Source organism: Papilio polytes, unplaced genomic scaffold (genome assembly GCF_000836215.1).
Source record: "Papilio polytes unplaced genomic scaffold, Ppol_1.0 DF824225.1, whole genome shotgun sequence".
Taxonomy (NCBI): Eukaryota; Metazoa; Arthropoda; class Insecta; order Lepidoptera; family Papilionidae; genus Papilio; species Papilio polytes.
Genome location: NW_013524979.1, coordinates 627,080 through 646,415, shown reverse-complemented (window position 1 = coordinate 646,415; position 19,336 = coordinate 627,080). Strand labels below are relative to the sequence as shown.

General features: G+C 33.3%; 1 protein-coding gene across 1 annotated transcript in view; it reads left to right on the top strand.

The window, feature by feature from the left end:
• LOC106110557 overlaps positions 1–19,336 on the top strand; it is a 44,183-nt gene that overhangs the window by 6,773 nt on the left and 18,074 nt on the right. Inside the window, exon 2 of the mRNA XM_013292414.1 lies at positions 9,363–9,388. Coding sequence (XP_013147868.1) covers positions 9,376–9,388 — 13 coding nt within the window. The 5' untranslated portion in view covers positions 9,363–9,375. The remainder of the gene's footprint in view (positions 1–9,362; positions 9,389–19,336) is intronic.

The window sequence follows — 19,336 nt, the reverse complement described above, 5'->3', positions numbered from 1 at the left end:
CATGGTAACCCGGAGGCGTTCGTGAATTGATATGGTATGGGAACGATTCTCGTTGGGGAAATTGGTAATGAGGCGCTTCGGAGGGACAGAAGTCACGTGATGATCGGAGCCTGCCATACAATTACATGGTCGTAAATTAGGGACGCGTTCGAACGTTTTGCGTTCCGATTTCGGTTACGTTGATCTGCATTATAAAACATCATGCTTTCAACATATCCGTATTTAATATATTCTAGTGTGTAACGAATATCATATGTTCACAAAATGTTTTTTTAAGAACTTTAACGACGAGACGACGGGGACATAAACCAGAATTTGTTAAGATAGATTGTGGATGGCTTCAAAGGAAAAGGAAGACCGAAGTAAGTATGGATTGATTGTGTATAAGAGGATATGTTTAAGAAGGGAGTAGATACAGATATGACGGCTGATAGAGTATGTATGGAAGTGCAGCACATACTGTGCCGACCCTCCGTAAGAGATAAGGGCAAGTTGATGATACCTTTATGACTCCAGGAATCCCAAAAATTACACGTACCACAGATCATCTTATTTTTTTTTTAATAAGACAAGCAAATGTTGAAATATGCAGTAACAGAAATACAAAAAAGTACAGACAAATTAAGAACCACCTTCATTTGGAAGTCAATTGAAAACAATCTTTTGAAAATCGTTAAAATTCTAATAAAATGTGCAGTTTAAGAGTGGCCTTATTACTTAAGGCGCTGTTAGATATTTCAATGTCGTTTTAGTCAGTAATTGCAAGAAAAAATTAACACGAATTTAACCACCCTTTCTACTTAACCGAGACTAAGCTTTTGTTCGCTTGTTGAGTGTTTGCTTTAGAAAAACACGTTAAAATATAAACATGTAAATTTTGTTGGTCTCATTAAAATATTTCGAGCTTACACGCTTTATCGGCAAGTTTCATGCGACACGGAAATGCAAATTCTACGCTGTACTGCCATTTTTCCTGACGTCAGCTTTACTAATGAGTTACTTTAGTAGGAGTGCCTTAACTGTGCTTAATAATGTATTTATTTTAATAAATTTGGTTAATTTTAAGTTTTAATTATACTAATATTGTAAATGCGAAAGTTTAGATAGATGGATGATTTGTTAGAGTTTGTTGCATAAACGGCTGAACGAATCTGGATGAAATTTGGCATAGATTTAGAGGATAGTCTGGAAGAACACATAGGCCACTTGCTTTTGATTTTTTTTAATTCCACGAGGGCGTAGTCACGGGCGAAAGCTAGTTATAAATATTCCAAATCGAATTATTATTTTCTCTGTTTTTTAATTCCACGCGGAAGGATTCGTGGGCAAAATCTACTCTTGAATAATTAATAGATTTTGCCGTAAAACATGCAAGATTGTTACTAGTAAATGCAAAAACTAAAAAGTTTTAGGTTATTTTTGCTTTACCAATACACGAAAAACTGAATACAAGACCATAATGAAAGGAAATAAAGATACTAAAACGACATTTGAATATGTAAGCGTCTAAGTAATAAGGCCACGCTAAAAATCCAAATTCCTTACTAATTTTGTCGTCTATCAGATTGTAAACGGCGCTTATAATGCAAAGTATTTTAAATTCAGTTTCAGTATTCGGACTTTACTCTCCTTAAATATTGCCTTTCTGTATTGTCTATAACAACATGAATATTTATCTATACTAGTGTTATAAAGGAGAAAGATTTGTATTTTTGTATGTATTAAATTTTTAAAATTGAAATTACTTCAAAACTACTGGACCGATTTCAAAAATTCTTGCACCGGTAAAAAGCTATTTATTCATAGTACCATAGTACCACAGGCTATAGTTTTAATATTTTTTTAATTTCACGCGGACGAAGTCGCGAGCAACAGTTAGTTATTAATACAATTGTGTTAAATACTACAAAGGAAGTGCAGAAAGTTAGACTCAGCTTTGAGCTGTCGATATTTAGCGAGCTTACAACCTTATACGTATAAGTTAACAAGTCACAAAATACGAAGGTCTGTTAAGGGTGGTCTCTCTGTGTGGCATATAAATGCAAATGCTCGCCCGTCGGTGTCGCTATCTCTATCTGCCGAGCGAACACACGCCGCACCGGCCCTCTATCACACCGTCGCGTAACCAGATTACACACCGCATGTGGCGATGTCGTGTAATTTCGATTCAATTAACTTATCTCATTTGTTGAGTTTCATCGATAAGCTTCCTTTTTATTGTTTTGTAATTTGGATAATTCAATATCCTAATTTGAATTAGAATCGGTATATCCATCAGCGTAATTTAAATTCATCAACGATTTTTTATTACCGTGGGTTAATAAATAATCAAGAAATTTAATAAAAGCTATATTTATAACTAATAAAAATTACGTATTTCAAGGTCTTTTATTATTTTGAGATAAATAATTTTGTTTATAACTCAAGTCTTAAATTTACTTCTGTCCAAAAGTAATATTTATACAGAACGTAGTAATTTTACACAAACATTCCTTACGCTACGGTGTAATATGCGGTCGGACTTCTCGCCGCGAACCAGTACGCGGGTAATGAAGATATATTTACCCGTTAATGTGTTCGAATGGCGCTCTTGTTACGGCCGCGACACAGCCCACTCCTTATTAATTAATCCAGAGATACGCGCTAAGATACCACTATTAACACACCTTATTGCCATTTATTCCATAACCTTCAATTGGTAGAAAATGTCATGACGTTCCTGTTTACGAATTAAAAAGAGTTTTCTAACCTACAATGGATTGGAGGAAAGTTAGGATTATTTAAAATAAATAAATATTCTCTTTCTTCTCTCATTAAATTTTTTATTGTGACATTTCAAGGCATTCTCGTTGCTTTAAATATTTCTTTAAAAACGGAAGAGAATGATTTAATTTATGATTAATAGATAAATTATCTCGATTGTTCGGTGTCGGTGTAATGGGCGGATCCTTTCTCTCTCCAACCCTAAAGATCCGCCTTCTGTTAAATAATATTTATTATTATCTTTATTACAACCTGTTTTTTCTAAATTTGAATGTATAAAATGAATTAGTTAATAGATATAAAAAAATCTAAGGAAGGCTACAGTTTTGTTTATGGTTTGTGATTTTATTTTTGCACGGTAAATGGCCAGTGTTATAAACAACCAGTCTTATTGTGGCTCCACAAATATATTGTCTCTTTCATTATATTTGGAAAAAGAGAGATAGTTATATTTTATTCATCTCGGAACAGTTGAAGTCGTTATCTAATCCGATCGTATTTGGTTTCCCATTCGAATGAAGATCGCAAGATATCGGTAAATGTTTAACAGATTTTTAATATGATGTTATCAAATCTATATTTTAAACTAACTTCACTCTTAGTGGACTGTTCAATATGGGTCTAACACTGGGAATGTTTCTTGAAATATCCACGGTTGATGTTAACGCCTACGTATTTCATCCGAGGGGTCTTGACGCGATCTTAAATAATTTGTTTTTGCGTTCCATTAAAACCTGAACCTATGTGTAATAAAACTGGTTATTTTGGGCAAAGGTTGATTACCATAAAATTTAAAATAAATGCTTTAATGTTGTTTCAATCGACTTTAAGATGTCTTTATAGAATTATAGTGAGTCGTACTCGAGAGTGGTTCTATCCGACTGTGTTCTACACACATATGTAGGAAACATACATCTAAACTGTCACATATATTCGTATTTATAATATTAGTATTAAATATATCTTTTATACACATATAGATATCGAGAGGAAGATTTTTTAGAAAATAAGGATAATAAAACTGTAATCGTTAAGTTTAAAAAAAAACAAAAGGTGAGAATTATATCGAACGCCTTAAAGCGTCTAGTATAAAATTCAGCAGAAAATAAAGTTAGGTAAGCAATCGCGATAACCTGCTCGCCCACGGAGCTAGCGCGAAAAGACAAGTGGCTTAATTGAGAGCTGACCTGTGGGGGGTCCGTAAGGCGTCGCTTATGCTAATCAATTCAACTACTTAGTTCTTTTGTCAACAATCTCTACAGGAATCGAACTGTGTACTTTTTATACGGGTTCCGCCGACGGAAAATGCGGTACGAATTCACTCGTTTCGAGTTATCGGAATTGTTACAAAGTTTTTGTATTTTCTTGTTACGTTTACATGACTGTTAATACGTGATTTGGAAATTAAATGGCGAGAATTTGCTAAACATTTTTGTATTGAAAGATTGAATACAAATTAGAATACTATTGACAAAATACGTAAGTTAATATTTCCAGTGTGGAAAAAAATTTTTAGGTTTCCTCAAAGTTGAGTTTATGCGAACATTCTTTTTAATGCTTAAAAAACTGTAACTTAAATTAACAGAATACTTAATAACATTCTTTCTACATACTTAGCATAATGTAATTATACGTTAAATTTTTAAACTACAATATTAGAGTAGACAGAACCCTAACAGTTAATTGCATTCTTTATTTGGTTATCGTACAAAAGCAAGCGTATAATTTAACTCCGTCGCATTCGGCTTAAGATATCTTAGCTTCAAGCAAATGAATATTTCTCTGAAATAAATTACATTTGCATATGGAATCGTTTACACCACAATTAAGCAAACAATTCTTTGACCTTAACATAATATAATTGATATCTCTAGGAGATCAAAGAAATCGAAAAAGATGACAATTTTCATACAATTTTTCGCTATGGAAACTAACTGAAACAATGTTATACTAGTATTTATATTATAAATGCGAAAGTTTTGATGGATGGACGGATGTTTGTTAAAGTTTGTAGCATAAAACGCTGAACGGAACTTGATTTGATTTGTCAAAGATGTGGCGGATAGTCACATAGGCTACTTTTTTCTAGTTCCCCACGGACGGAGACACAGGGCAACAGCTAGTAAATACATACGAATCTTGGAAAATTTCCCCAAATAAAACGAGAATGTATCAAATTTACTAATGGTACTAGGCGAGCATAAAACAACAGGAGGCATGGTGGTGGTGTAAATGTTTTTGTTTTGATCCAGTAGTTAGGAATATTTGAACACGTTTCGGTCGCGTGCGTGGCGAAGCTTGATAAATTTCACGCGTGCCGACTTAACTTAAACATTTGCGCTTTTGCACGATAAATAAATACCACAATCTTTAAGTGATTTTTTAAATCACTATTTAAATGGCACAATTGTTATAAATATTAAATATGAATATTATTAAATCTATATCTATACTAATAAAATAAAGCGTAAACACACATTACCTCGTGGCTAAGATGTGCAATCATAGTATAATTTTGAATAGTTATTTCTTTAATAAAAAGCCCTACATTTACGACACGCTTTAATAGCGTGAAACATAACAGCCTAAACTTAGGGGGTAAATAAATTAAACAATCCTACATGTCGGAAAGGGACCATAAACTACAATCTGCCAACATGAAGGAAGCAAGGTTGCCATCGTTTGTCATCCTGTCATGTCAGTTTGACATTTACAATTGACAATTTGACACATGTAAACAATAAAATAAAATGTTCATAATGTTATGCGGATTAAGTCGCACGGGAACAGCTAATATTAATATAGTATAATATTTAAAAAAGTCTTTAAACTTACGTTTTTACTTTACAAAGATTAATAACGAAATGATGCAATAACACTTTTCACATTATCAGATATAATTAATACTGAACTGTAGGATATTTGTTACGACTTATTTTAATAAACCAAAAAACTAAAGCAATCGTAGCTTTAACCAAAACACGGTTAATAAAAGTATATCGTTCAAATTATACGGTGTCATGACCCTGACATGGCATGAACCTTGACTGGTTAGTTAACGTTACACCTTTGACAATAGAACAACGGACTAGGCATAGAATCGCTGCTGGAAAAAATCAATTCTGTAAGTGTACGCTGGAGGGAAAGAAAGAGGTAAGGATAATGACACATTGTGTAAAAATAAAGCGTCTTTTTACAAGTGTATTCATTCATAAATTCACGTATTACAGAAGTCAGTTTAGAACTTATTGTTCGTTTTGCATATGTTAACGCGCGCTCGTCAGGTCCCGTCTTTTAAAAGCCAAAGCGTTACACTAATAATAATCGTTAATTTGAACGCACCAAAACGCCTCTACACCGTTCCTAAAAATGTTTTAAACGATATACGCACAAATTGTAATAATCACGCGAAACTCATTTCAAACCACTTTCAAACGCGAAAACTGAAAAATTTACCCTCGCTTAGATTTTATCGACGGCATCCTTGGACTTTATTTAGTACGTGTTTGAATTTGGAATCATATTTTTTTAAAGTGATAACTTATATTACTTTATTATAAAGGGTCGGTAGTGGCCAGTGTTTCTTAAGTTTAAATGTTCTATAGATGAAGATATAAAAGTGTGTTATTTTTAAACACTAGCTTTCGCCCGCGACTCTGTAAGCGTGGAATTAAAAAAAAACAATGGTGTATGTAACAACAGTAGCCTATGTGTTCTACCAGACTATGCTCTACATTTATGCCAAATTTCATTGAAATCCGTTCAGCAGTTAAGGTTACAAAGTCTAACAAACATTCATCCATCTAAACTTTCGCATTTATAATATTAGAAGTAAGATAGAAAGATAACGCAAAATTAGTTGAGGGGACATTCTAATCATTTTTCTTCTTTAACCATAATTGTCAAATCGGGAAATGTCGTCTGCGTCTCTTTGCGCTTGCTCGTTTACATTATTATTTTAAAATAGAACCATGACCTAATTATAAAAAAATACTGGCAACCATAAGGGTAAATTCTCATTTATTTTACAGTCCAATAACCACGTAAAAGCTTACCGTATCGAAAATATTGCTGGTCCTTATTAGCATATTGTTCGGTGACAAAACGTGGTGTTACACGGGGGCGTGGGGCTTTTGACACGCCAACTAATGCTCGGCCATAACAAAAGAATTAACTGTTGGAAAGTAAAAAGAATTTAGCGTTTTAATGTTGGTTTTTCGTTTGTAATAATTGTAAAACATTTATTTAAATATAATTTGTACTGTGCATTGTATTCGCACGCAGAAATGTTGTCCATACATACAATAAAATTGGAATGTTTGTTTATAATGTCAAAAAAATCCAGATTTCGGGAAGATGATGTTTTTGCGTTTTGTTTGTCTGTCTGTCTATCTGCAAGCCGCGTTTGTTCCGTATCTCCGAAACGGCTGAGCCGATTTCGACGGGACACTAGAGTGTAGCTGACATGGATAGGCATACTATAGGCTAGTTTTTTTTTAATTCCGCGCTGTCAAAATGGCGTAAAGGTACAAATTTGCACTAACGAATTTCGCGGGCGGTAGTACGTAGTAAAAAACTACAATTAATTTAAATACTACAAGTGCATTAGTATAGATGGATGGAAGGATAGATGTTAGAAGTAGAAGGTATCAAAAGTACATCTGTAGAAGAATATTGCCTTCTCGTTCGTTCTTTTTGAACAAAACAGTAATATCAATAACCAGCTGTTCTCGTGCGACTTTATCCGCATGAAATTATGAAAATTTTATTCTATTGTTTACATTTGTCAAATTATCAGTTACAAATGTCAAAATGACATGACACGATGGCAACTTTGCATCCTTGATGTTGGCAGCAACTTATGGTCTCTTTTCCACATTAGGCTTTTTATCCAAAATATTAACCCTTAAGTTTAATGGCGTGAAAATTTATAGCCTAAAGCGTGACGTAAATGTAGGGCTTTTAAAAAAAAAAGAGTTGTTCGTAAATATGCTGTAATTGCTGACATTTTAGGCAACAAAGAAGTGTATGTTTACGCTTTATTATAATAGTATAGAAGTATAGATGTAACATTTGTTCGAGGTCATGATAATTAAAACAGTTTTAAAATGTGTATTTAGGTCGAATAATGCTAACAAAAAGATCGCTGAAATTCGGTAACCAAAATCAGAACCAGCATGCCGAGTCCCTTTAACTTAATATTCGCGTGTTACGCCCGCGCTTTGATTTATTCATATTTTTTTTCGGTTTTCACGGTGATCGAGGAGCTCGATTAGCTCGGTGACCGCGCACGCACCGGCTCACTTAATTCCTAACTTACTACCGCATCACCGATAAGTATTTTTAATTTGAATAAATTATTATTTAAGGGTTTTATCGGTGCGTTATGACCGTATTTAATAATCGTGGGCGACTCACGGTTAGTGATGGGGAATTAAGTAATTGAAATAACTACAATATTAGTCACTAAGGAAGCCACTTAGTATAGGTTTAAGGTTAGAATATAAGACAAAATCTGATTAGCCATTAAACAATTATAGAGAGCAGAAGTTTGAAGTCTTGTCTATTATTTTAGAGATAGTTATGTCTAAAAACTAAAATATATACTGTTCCAGATTTAAACAGAAATCTCTGAGAATTGAATGAATGAGTGAATGAAAGATGTCATTGTTCCTTCTCAACATTGTAATCTACAAATAGTGTTTCAGTTCAGTTCTTGTACAGTGTTAACATCACTATGGTTTGACTTTACGCACGTTAGGTGTCGTGGTGGTCGCAGTGTTGGCGGGAAACTAACAACATGGCCGATAAAGATGTCACGCGTTTTAATAATTTCGGTCTTGGGGTACGATCGCGCCACCAGATTGGCATATTTTATGAGAGTAAAACTTCTGAGCCTATAAATTAAGGTTGTTTAGTCATTTGCACTACTGGTGATATGTAAGTTTCTTTGAATATCGCCGTATAAAACGGGTTCCCGCGGTACAACCTACCTTGATACAACGCATAATATTGTAAACAGAGAATTAACAATAAAGTGGTACATACCAAATCGATCCCTTCCACCTGTAGGTGTGTGGTCACAGTCTATGTCAATCCTTCTGTTCTGTCAAAGCCTTCACCGCTTCCCGTATGCACGTATAAACCGCGTTGTTATTCCAAACTGAAATTCAAAGCGACAATGTTAGTTATCGAAATCCACACCCGGCGTTCTTCGCGATGTCTGTCAAGCAATCAATCGACCTTCACACGCGGACTACGTCAATCAAAGCGGAGAGGGATTCTAAGAGCGGGACAACTTTGACTAAACTTTCGAACAATTGTTGTGCGATTGTCGCTTGTCTCGCAGCTCATTCAACTGTTTAGTTGCACATCTAAAAATCGAGAAATATGCGCACCTCCATATAAGCTCATAGGAATCATTGACTAAACAATTGAGCGGTATTTTAGTCAAAGGCATATAAAATGTGAATAAAAATTATGGTTACCCACATTATGCAGAGCCGCGAAATTTAAACAAATGTTCTCTACAGAATATGACAAATATTTAGTCTGTAATGAGCAATTATTAATATTAATTGTTGTTTTTTTTTTTTCAGATTGACAACAGCGATGCCACACACAGGTGAGTCAAATTATTCCTTTATAATCTATACTATTATAATAAAGCGTAAACACACACTTCTTTATTGCCTTAGATGTCAGCAATTACAGCATATTTTTGAATAACTCTTTTTTTAATAATAAGCCCTACACTTACGTCACGCTTTAGACTATAAATATTCACGCCATTAAACTTTAGGGGTAAATATTTTGGATAAAAACCCTAATGTGGGAAAGAGACTATAAGTTGCTGCCAACATCAAGGAAGCAAGATGTCATCATGTCATGTCATTATGACATTTGCAATTGATAATTTGACACATGTAAACATTAAATAAAATTTTCATAATTTTATGCAAATGAAGTCGCATGGGAACATCTAGTATATAAATAAAATAAAATTCATGGGCTATTATCAAAAAGATGGCTTTCCAAACGTTAAACAAATAGCATAGTCTATAAGCACATAAAGTAAATATTAAGTAAAATGCCAACTAAACTCGTTACCTCTTATCTTTATATTTAATTGTAAATGATTAAAAACGAGTGCACATATAAAAACAATTTACATTCGCCATCCGAAACTAAGTGATACAATTATTTCATGATATCCGTTAAAAGAACTACAAGCTCAAATCTTAATTAAACTAAACGTTCCACATATAAAACTCGCGCCGACAAAACTCGAATTGATAAGGTTTTTAAAAAGATACTCGCGCTTGAATCATAAGCGTTTCAAAGAACCCTGACCACTGCCCCCGGACCATTAACGGTAATTAAGGCAATCGGCAGTCGGATCTCGTATTAAGATAATATCGGATCCGTATCGGAAAGCGGCCCACCCGGGCATAAGCGACCAGTTCTCTAATTCATTATACATGCTTTAACTTACATTACTCTCTTACCGATCACTCGGAATCTCTGTTTCCTTAAAAACTATCTTTGTGTTATAGGAGCCATGTTATGCTTTAATAAAATATAGTCTTCTTTACCTTTTATTTTTTCTTCCAATTTGTAAAGAACAACCTTACCTATAACACCGTTTTTCCATGTACCCACACTCCTCTGTTCACCACTACCACCCTTATTTCTGACATTTAACTACTGTCCGATTATTAACATAACAAGTAGAATTCCGACATTTAAAAATCATGACATAAATATTAAATAATGTGTTAGATCGCAATTACAAAATTTATATTGTTATTTTAAATAAAGATAAATGGTATTGATTTATAGCACAGATTAAATAACCTTCAAAAATATAAAATACATCAAAAATAGTTAAAAAGCTAACAATATGCTACGACGAGGAGGGATCATGTAGTAGTGGAAGTAACATGAAGATGTTAGTTATGAGTGTGGTACACCGGTAGAGGTTTACTTAGAAAGAGATGGATTGCTTGAAAGGTGACATGATCTAGAAGGGAGTGACTGAGCTGACGGATGATAGAGTTATGTGGAGGATAAAAACCTGTTCCCTTTACCCCCTAAGATTTATGGCGTGAAAATATACAGCCTGAAGCGTGATGTAAGTATAGGGCTTTTTATTAAAGAAAGAATTATTCCAAAATATGCTGATAATAGATAATGATCTACCCATTCATTTAAACTTTCCTAATTACAATATGCAATACTAGTTTTCGCCCGCGACTCCGTCCGTATAGAATTGAAAAAAACAAATGTGAGTAGCCTATGTGTTCTCTACATCTATACCAAATTTCATCGGAATCCGTTCAACCGTTAAGGTATTTTAGTATGATGATTTCTATGTTCTGTTCTATATGTAATCATTCGCTTAGTCGCAAGCAAACTCGCGTGCACCAGCTAGTAAAACTTAAACGATGTTAAACATGATATTTATCGTTATATCTTACAGTGTACTCATAAACGCGATATCACATTTAAAAACATATTAAATCTCGTAGATACGGCAAACTATGTTTGAAGATATTTCATTAGAGGGATCACACACGTCGTTTCCGGATTTTTTTAGACGCCTCTTGAATTTTCTTGTATCTCTAGCTACCTAATAATCTTAATGAGCGTGCTGAGGTTTGGATGCGGCGAGGCGATTTATCTATCGATAGGGTGAATAATAACGATACGATGAATTCCAACACTACTTTTATTTAAAGAATTTTATTCGTATTGATGTTGGGATAAACGAAGTAACTGGGACATGGAAATCGAATTATCTACAGTAGTAGACGGCTAGTAAGCCGTCGAATCAATCTGTGAGAAATTAAAAAAAACTTCAACAATAGCTTTTCTTACGTTCTTCTTCTTCTTCTCTACATTTACACCAAAATTGAGATCCGTTCAATCATTTCGAAATTACCTTCTTACAAACAATATAGTTTCGCATTAACAATATTAGTAAGAATTAAGATTGATATTGTTTATTTTTGTTACTGTCATTTTGTAAACAATTGAATGCAGCGGTGAGAGAAGCAGGGAAAAGCACTTTCTTAGACTCATCTATGTTCGAAATTCATACAATTAACAATTATCCTAAAGTAATTGCTTTATCACTTACTAGCTGTTCCCATGCGGTTTCATCCGCATGAAATTATAAAAAAATTATTTTACTGTTTACATTTGTCAAATTCTCAATTGCAAATGTCAAAATACCTTTTACCTTACTATAGCAATCTTGCTTCCTTGATGTTGGTGGCAACTTATGGTCTCTTTCCTACGTTAGGGTTTTTATCCAAAATATTTACTCCCTAAGTATAATGTCGTGAAAATATATAGCCTAAAGTGTAAGGTAAGTGTAGGGCTTTTTATTATAATAAATATTATTCAAAAATATACTGTAATTGCTGTCATCTTAGGCAACAAAGAAGTGTGTGTTTACGCATTATTATAAAAGTCTTTATTGATGTTTAGCTGAATATCAAGACATATCATTAGATTTGTATGTTAAAACTGGGTTAAATACACTTTATATGTTCCTTTTTACTCGTAACGTTGCTATAGAGAAACATCTTTACTTAGGCAACCGTGCTAATTTGATATCCCTAAGCCCTTCTGTGTAAGTCAGGGGAGGATTAGATTTTAAGTCGTTTTTATATTGAAATAAAATGTTTATATTTTTAATATTTTACCGACATGTACCGTACATAAAGTTGTCAAAATGATATTAATGGTTGTAAGTATATAAATTCATGAGTGGACCGGCGACACGTACGTTATCAATAGTATGGATCTAACGCATCGCAATGAACGCGCTCGTCCGGTTTCTGGGAGTTTTTATCGATGTCATGACGCCGCACCGCCGACGGCCGAGCTTTTGACGCCAAATTAACTTATCGGGTTTTCTGGGCGGCCGCAATTCAAAACGATGCGTATTAGAATAATATGGATACGACTAGATATTAAGTACCGTAAACAAGGTAATTAGTCTAAGGGCTATCACTTTGTAACGCGAGGCAATACATGATGGGATACATGAAATAATAAATTAAAACAGCAAGCAAAAAAAGGTTAATTTAAAAAAAAATTGATATGCCAGTGAATTTTAAAAATCAATTTGAGAACAATCATTGCAAGACTTCAAATTGTATTACAGTCTATAACACTTATTACTAGTAGGTTTAATTTGATATCAGGGTATATCTGTAAATTTTATTCTTATCCATATTAATATAACCGCTACAGTTATCGGACGTTCTATATCAAACGAATCTAAGACATCACATTCGATTTTCTACTTCGATGTTTACAACTGTGTTACAATTTAACGTCATAAACTTTTATATTTTATTGTTAATTAATTGAATCGGAAAAGAACCCGGTCTTCAGATTCAAATGTACCAACCGAGAGGTGCAATATTCCATAATACCTCACGAGTATGTAACAATCGATTTTATTGTATACGTTTTAATGAATATCGATTTTTTGTACGAAATATCGATTCGTAAAGTTTGCGATTGAGAAACGATTATCTGTGTTGAGATTATTTCTTAATTTGATTTCGAAATTTAACCTCAAATCGTTGAGATTACTGTTATCGGATTAAAGTTCATCGCAATAATTACCTACTAGTTTCATCATCATCTTCCTTTTTTTCCTGATGGGAATACTTTATGCATACTAACACGCCCAAGGGGACACGGTAGTTATGTGGCATTCTCCTCTTGCGAGGCAAACCCACTGATCCCCTCTGTTCCTCCAACATATTAGGCTGATGCCATGGGCACGCTTTCGCTTTCCTGCCGCCTGCGTCATCATCTCCCCTTCCTTATCCTATCCCCGTAGAATTTTTGTCCTCCAGGTTAATCATCTGGTATCTCAGTCGTCACTCCCTTTTTGATCAGGTCACCTTTCATTATCACATGCGATTCCTCCCCCTCGAAGCATGTCCATAACATGCTAACCTTTTACTTCTTCCCTACCTTTATTGTTACTGCTTATACGTGTTTGTACGAATTCTACTAAATCAGTTGAATTTATAACCTACTAGAAATTACAGTGAAGCCCTGAAATAAGTACTACCAATAAAATAATCGATTAATTAACTTACTGTAATTTCTCGGACGCACTTTCATCGTGGCGTTCGCAATAACTTCACCTAATTAAACTTTTATAAAGACAGCTCAGAATTTAATTAAGACTAAGCAATAAAAACCGAATACGGTAACGAAACTTACGTAAAACTTTTTCATGCCTCGCAAAACTGCAATCAGACAGGGCCGTATTTGTTTCGATTTGAAATTTATCCTTATAATTTTTGTAACTAGAACTTTATACTAATCAAAATATAAGATTTGAGTATATCATGTTCTGTTTTTTAACTAATTTAATTTACCACAGCAATTAACTAGGACAAGTATCGTAAGTATTATAGACAAATTTAGAAAAGTACAATATTTTAATATAAGCAAACTCGAACTTGTGAATATCTTAAGAAATTAATTTGTTTCTTCTTATGAATTTTACAAATAATTTTAATTTTAGTAATGTACAGAAAATTACGCTTGATTCCACCAATCCGTCTCTGTTTCTTTGATATTGATGAGTTCTTAAAAGCAACGCGAAGCTTTGTAACATTTAACATAAAAACATTTAGTGCGTTGTAAAAATTAAATCGAGGACGATTATATTTTATCACAGTTTATCTGGTTACGAATACAAAGTGAAAATATTATTGTATACAGATTTACTGTTGTTTTGTTGTTTTGTGACGCTTGTACTACATCATGACATCTCTTTCATTATCTTTAACGAAAAGAGAAACAGCAATAACCTCCTTCTACAGAGAACTAGAGACAGAAAAAACATTTTAATATAATGAAGTGTCATAACTCTTAATGATAGTATTATGTAGTAATCTATACGAATGTTAAAAGATTTGTATTTTTGAATTTTTATATGTAATGTAATACAAAAACTACTAGGACGATTTTAAAAATTCTTTCAGCATTAAAAAGCTACGTTATAGCTGAATAAAAAGGCTACATTATGCTAGTGAGTATTGAAATTTAAAAAATATTATAAACGTTAAAAAAATTGAGGACAAGTCCCAAAACCGTGAAGCTACATTGGTCACACCTAAATATCATCACCCTATTCGTTCCTTTTAAATTATTTCATCATTCATCACCAGCTCACTATACATCCCCACCGAGGGGCTCGGAGCCTACCCAAATACGGGGTGACTAGGCCATAGTCAACCACGCTGGCCAAGTGCGGGTTGGTTGACTTCACACATATTTTTGAATTTCTTCCCCGATATGTGCAGGTTGCATCACGATGTTTTCCTTCACCGTAAGAACGTCGGGTAAATTTGTACATATGAAAATTCGAAAAATCGAAAATCATATTGGTACATGGCGGGATTCAAACCCAAGACCTGTAGATTACAAGTCAAGTGTTCAAACGACTGAGCCACCAACGCTCTCCTTTTAAATAACAGATGGAATATAATTTAACGAAAAGAAAAACAGGGTAAATACACAATTAGATAGAAAATCTATTCATATTGTACTTCAATTTTGTAATTTGCTCGACATGCTTTCAGCGACACACTGAAGCGAAATTTAAAAACTCAACCATCAAAATGTTGACCAAAATTGAATAGAATTCGTTTACACTCATTTTAGTATTCGGCTGTTAAGTTTTTTTAATGTGATCGCGGTCAGATTCGGACATAAATGTACTTAAATAGTTCAATTTGAATATTTAAGTCACGGAACAAATTTGTTTAGAGAAATTCACGTGTGTGGTATCAGTCATAAACATAGGACTTTATAACTTAAGATGACAACTTAAACCAGTTACATTAATATTAAGATAATAATCTAAGCATTAAAACATCGAAAAATTTAATTAAGGTTATTTGACCGTATAGAAAATTTTAGGTTGTTTTTTTTTTCTTAACTGAACTTTACTAAAAACCGCAAGATAAAAGCGATTCCGACCCTATACTCACTGTAAAGCACATCCGAAGGGTTTGAAACTAGTCAATATGGCCACTGGACTTAGTTTATAAAAATCTCATGAAAGTTTAAATAATTTTATTGACTGAAAATATTCATTAATTTACCATTAGATAGATTAAAAAATAAAACAATAGATAAATCGATACAGCCAGATTTTAAAGGGATTTTTTAAAATACATTAAAAGCTGAATTAAGTATTTTATTGTCTTCTAATGATTTTCAAGTATGGACACCACATTTGTTCGATCTTGCGTCTCTCAATCGTCTTGGGGTCTTCAATAACTTGCTTTCGTATTTTAAACGCTTTCGGTTTCAAAAACTTTAGATCATCATAGCTGATACCTTGTTTTACCCATGTAACACCATATCCATTCCCTATAATATAAGAACGTAAAATAAAACCTATTTCCACTAAGTTAATAGTCGCACAGTTAACCTGGAGGATGAAAATGTGTGCCAAATCTACGTGCGTAACAAAAAGGACGCGAAGATGAGACTAGTCGCAGGAATTAACTAGCTGTGTATAGTCGAACAAGGATATTTGGCCCGGTTTTAATGATAAAAATGTAAATCAACTCTGGCATAGAAAATGACATATAAAAAAAAATGTACAACTACAGTACTAAAAGTTTCCTGTATAACGTTGGCTAGATGGCGCTAGTTAGCTATCATAATTTAATTTGATTTACGCCTACCGAATCAGTAATCTAATACGTCTATAATGTATAGATTCCACTTGTATAGTTACTACTATTCATGAGAAAAGATCCTAAATGCTGAGACATCTGTACCTTAGAATTTTCTCGAAGGTCCTAACCTCTGATTACGAATACCACTTATGAATGTTGTATATTATGCTTACATTGACAAATGTAAGTATAATAAACGGATGATATTAAAAAATATGCAAATTACTATAATAAATGTTTTGTTTGCTGTATTTGACATTTGCGACATTACAAAATATTTGTCATCAAACTCACTATCATGATTGGCGATAATATCTGGCCTCAGAGTCCCCAGTGTGTAATATTTCAAATTGTCGACCGCCGACGTGTACTCCTCGCATCTACACCTGTCCATACCGACAACTATTTAAATCCAAAAACATTAAATCAACATTCAAAACATACGTAATCGAAAACAATCTAAATCGATTTGACTTTCGAAATGTCAAATTGCATAATGAAGTATGTGTCAAATATTAGTCAATGAACTTTATAAATAGATAGATATCTAGAAATTACTATTTAGTTAATTTGTTTAACGCGGCTGTAGAAGTTCCTAGTAGTTATTATAATTCTAACTGTATTATTTTTCTGACCTCCACCACCCCTATCAACCGCAACCATCAGCGCCAAAATGGTGGAAAACAAATAGACTGAAAGTTAAGAAGACAGCGTAAATAGTAGTGATGTATCGTAACCGATTTTTTTTATCGATAACAATTGATAACGAACTCGATATATTTTAAAAATGACAATAATGTAAGGAAATTAAACACGATACAACTGAATTAAATAAGGCGATTAGTTAAATTAAACGATAAGTATCGTGCTCCCATTTTTACTTAATGTCACGTAATTTACACCTGATTAGACAGAAATGTTTAATGAATGTGAACAAACATATACTAAAAAATTGATGTAATTAATTCACAATTCACTTGGCAACTCTATGCATTTTAAGAATTTAGACAAACATTCTATCATACTAATACTATTATTATAAATGTGAAAGTTTAGATGAATGGATGGATGAATGTTTGTTAGAGTTTGTAGCCTAAACGGCTGAACGGATTACGCCTATGTGCTCTACTAGCCTAGCCTATGTAACTATACTATGTATGAGTACAGCCTATGTAGTCTGGAAGAACACACAGGCTATTCAATATTTTGTTTTTTTAATTCCATGCAAACGGAGTTGCTGGCAAAAGCTAGTGAACAATAAAAATCCTAACTAAAAAAATAACTGCAAATAGTCGAATTGTGCTCCAGTATCTGTATGTAATAACTGTCATGGTTAGATTCTGTAACAAAACACTATTACGATCTCTTCCGCAAACATAACCTTTGCATACCAAGCATCGGTTCTCGTCTCAAACGCGAAAGCTCATCCTAAAACCGCGTCAATTGGCGGCGTTATAAAATCAGTCACAAGTTATAAACCGTGCAATAACTTGTGCGATATACGAGCTATATTCTCGCCAACGAAAAAACACTAAACAACCTTTTACGGCCGGCCGATTGTAAAACTGGAAGCATATTAGCGATACAGCAATCTCCTTGCGCGTGCAAATCGTATTTTTAGAGCGATTCCTCGAAACTTACATCATAAAAAGTAAACATTTCGATTGCTCCTACGCTTATTGTTGTAACACTAAAAGTGCGATTTTTTCACGAACCATTTGTATACACGGTAGTAGAAAAAAAACGTTTTAAATAAGACTATTATCTATTCAAAGTTTCTTGATATAAACGAGATGTTAGTATCAAGAATATACAAAACTTATTTACTCATGTTCAAAGCGTAAAAAAGTTTTTTTCCCAAAAATCGAGTTATAATACAAAGGACTCGTCAATTTGTCCGAACAATCATTCCGAGCACAGACCAACGCTGTAAACGTAATAATGAAGCTTGGTAAAGACGTAGTATGAATTGATTTATCAATTATAAAAAAAAAACTATAATAACGCACAAGACATAAACATCATTCATTTATAAGACAAAAATTATAATATTGTAATTATTTCTTAACTTGTTTAACATATGATTTACTTTTTTAATGATGAATACGATATTTCAATTCAAAATTTAGTAAAAGTATACGAATAAGAGTAGGGACTATGATTTCCTCATCTCCATGACAAGGATTTTCTGTGAAAAAAGAATAACCAAATTCAAGGAATAATAGTTTTAGGGCCGATTCCACCAAATTGGAAACTGTCTGATAACAATCTAACGTGTAAAATATGCGATGGATATATCGAATTTTGTTACTTATCTGACAGTGATGTCATTTTTTAGCTATCTGAGCTTCTATCAGCCAGTGTTGGGATAAGCCCTTAAAGTTATTTAAGTTCTAATTGCAATTCATCAGATATAAAAAGGTAAAACGAATCTTTTTAGGATGCATTATGTCGAAAACAAAAACAAAAAGTCATTATTCCTACTAATAAGGCTCCAGTGTTGGTTGGCTTAAGTTATTTCCATACGCGAAGCTCGAATGTTTAATATTTAAACATCATAGAAGGAGTTTTATTTTATTATCCTCAAGTTTTTATAGCTTCAAGGATTAGCACACTTAATATGTAATATTTACGAGACATGTTATAACCGTGATAGTGGTGAAAATGTTCCGACTTAACAAGTTCAATTTAAGTATGGATAAGTCAAAAATATATTACCGCATAAACAAACAGCACGGCGATGATCTTCCCTTACTGTATACAAAGATTTTAATAAACAACTTATGTTCGAACATAATTATATAATAGAAGAAACATGTATGTACAGAAACTTC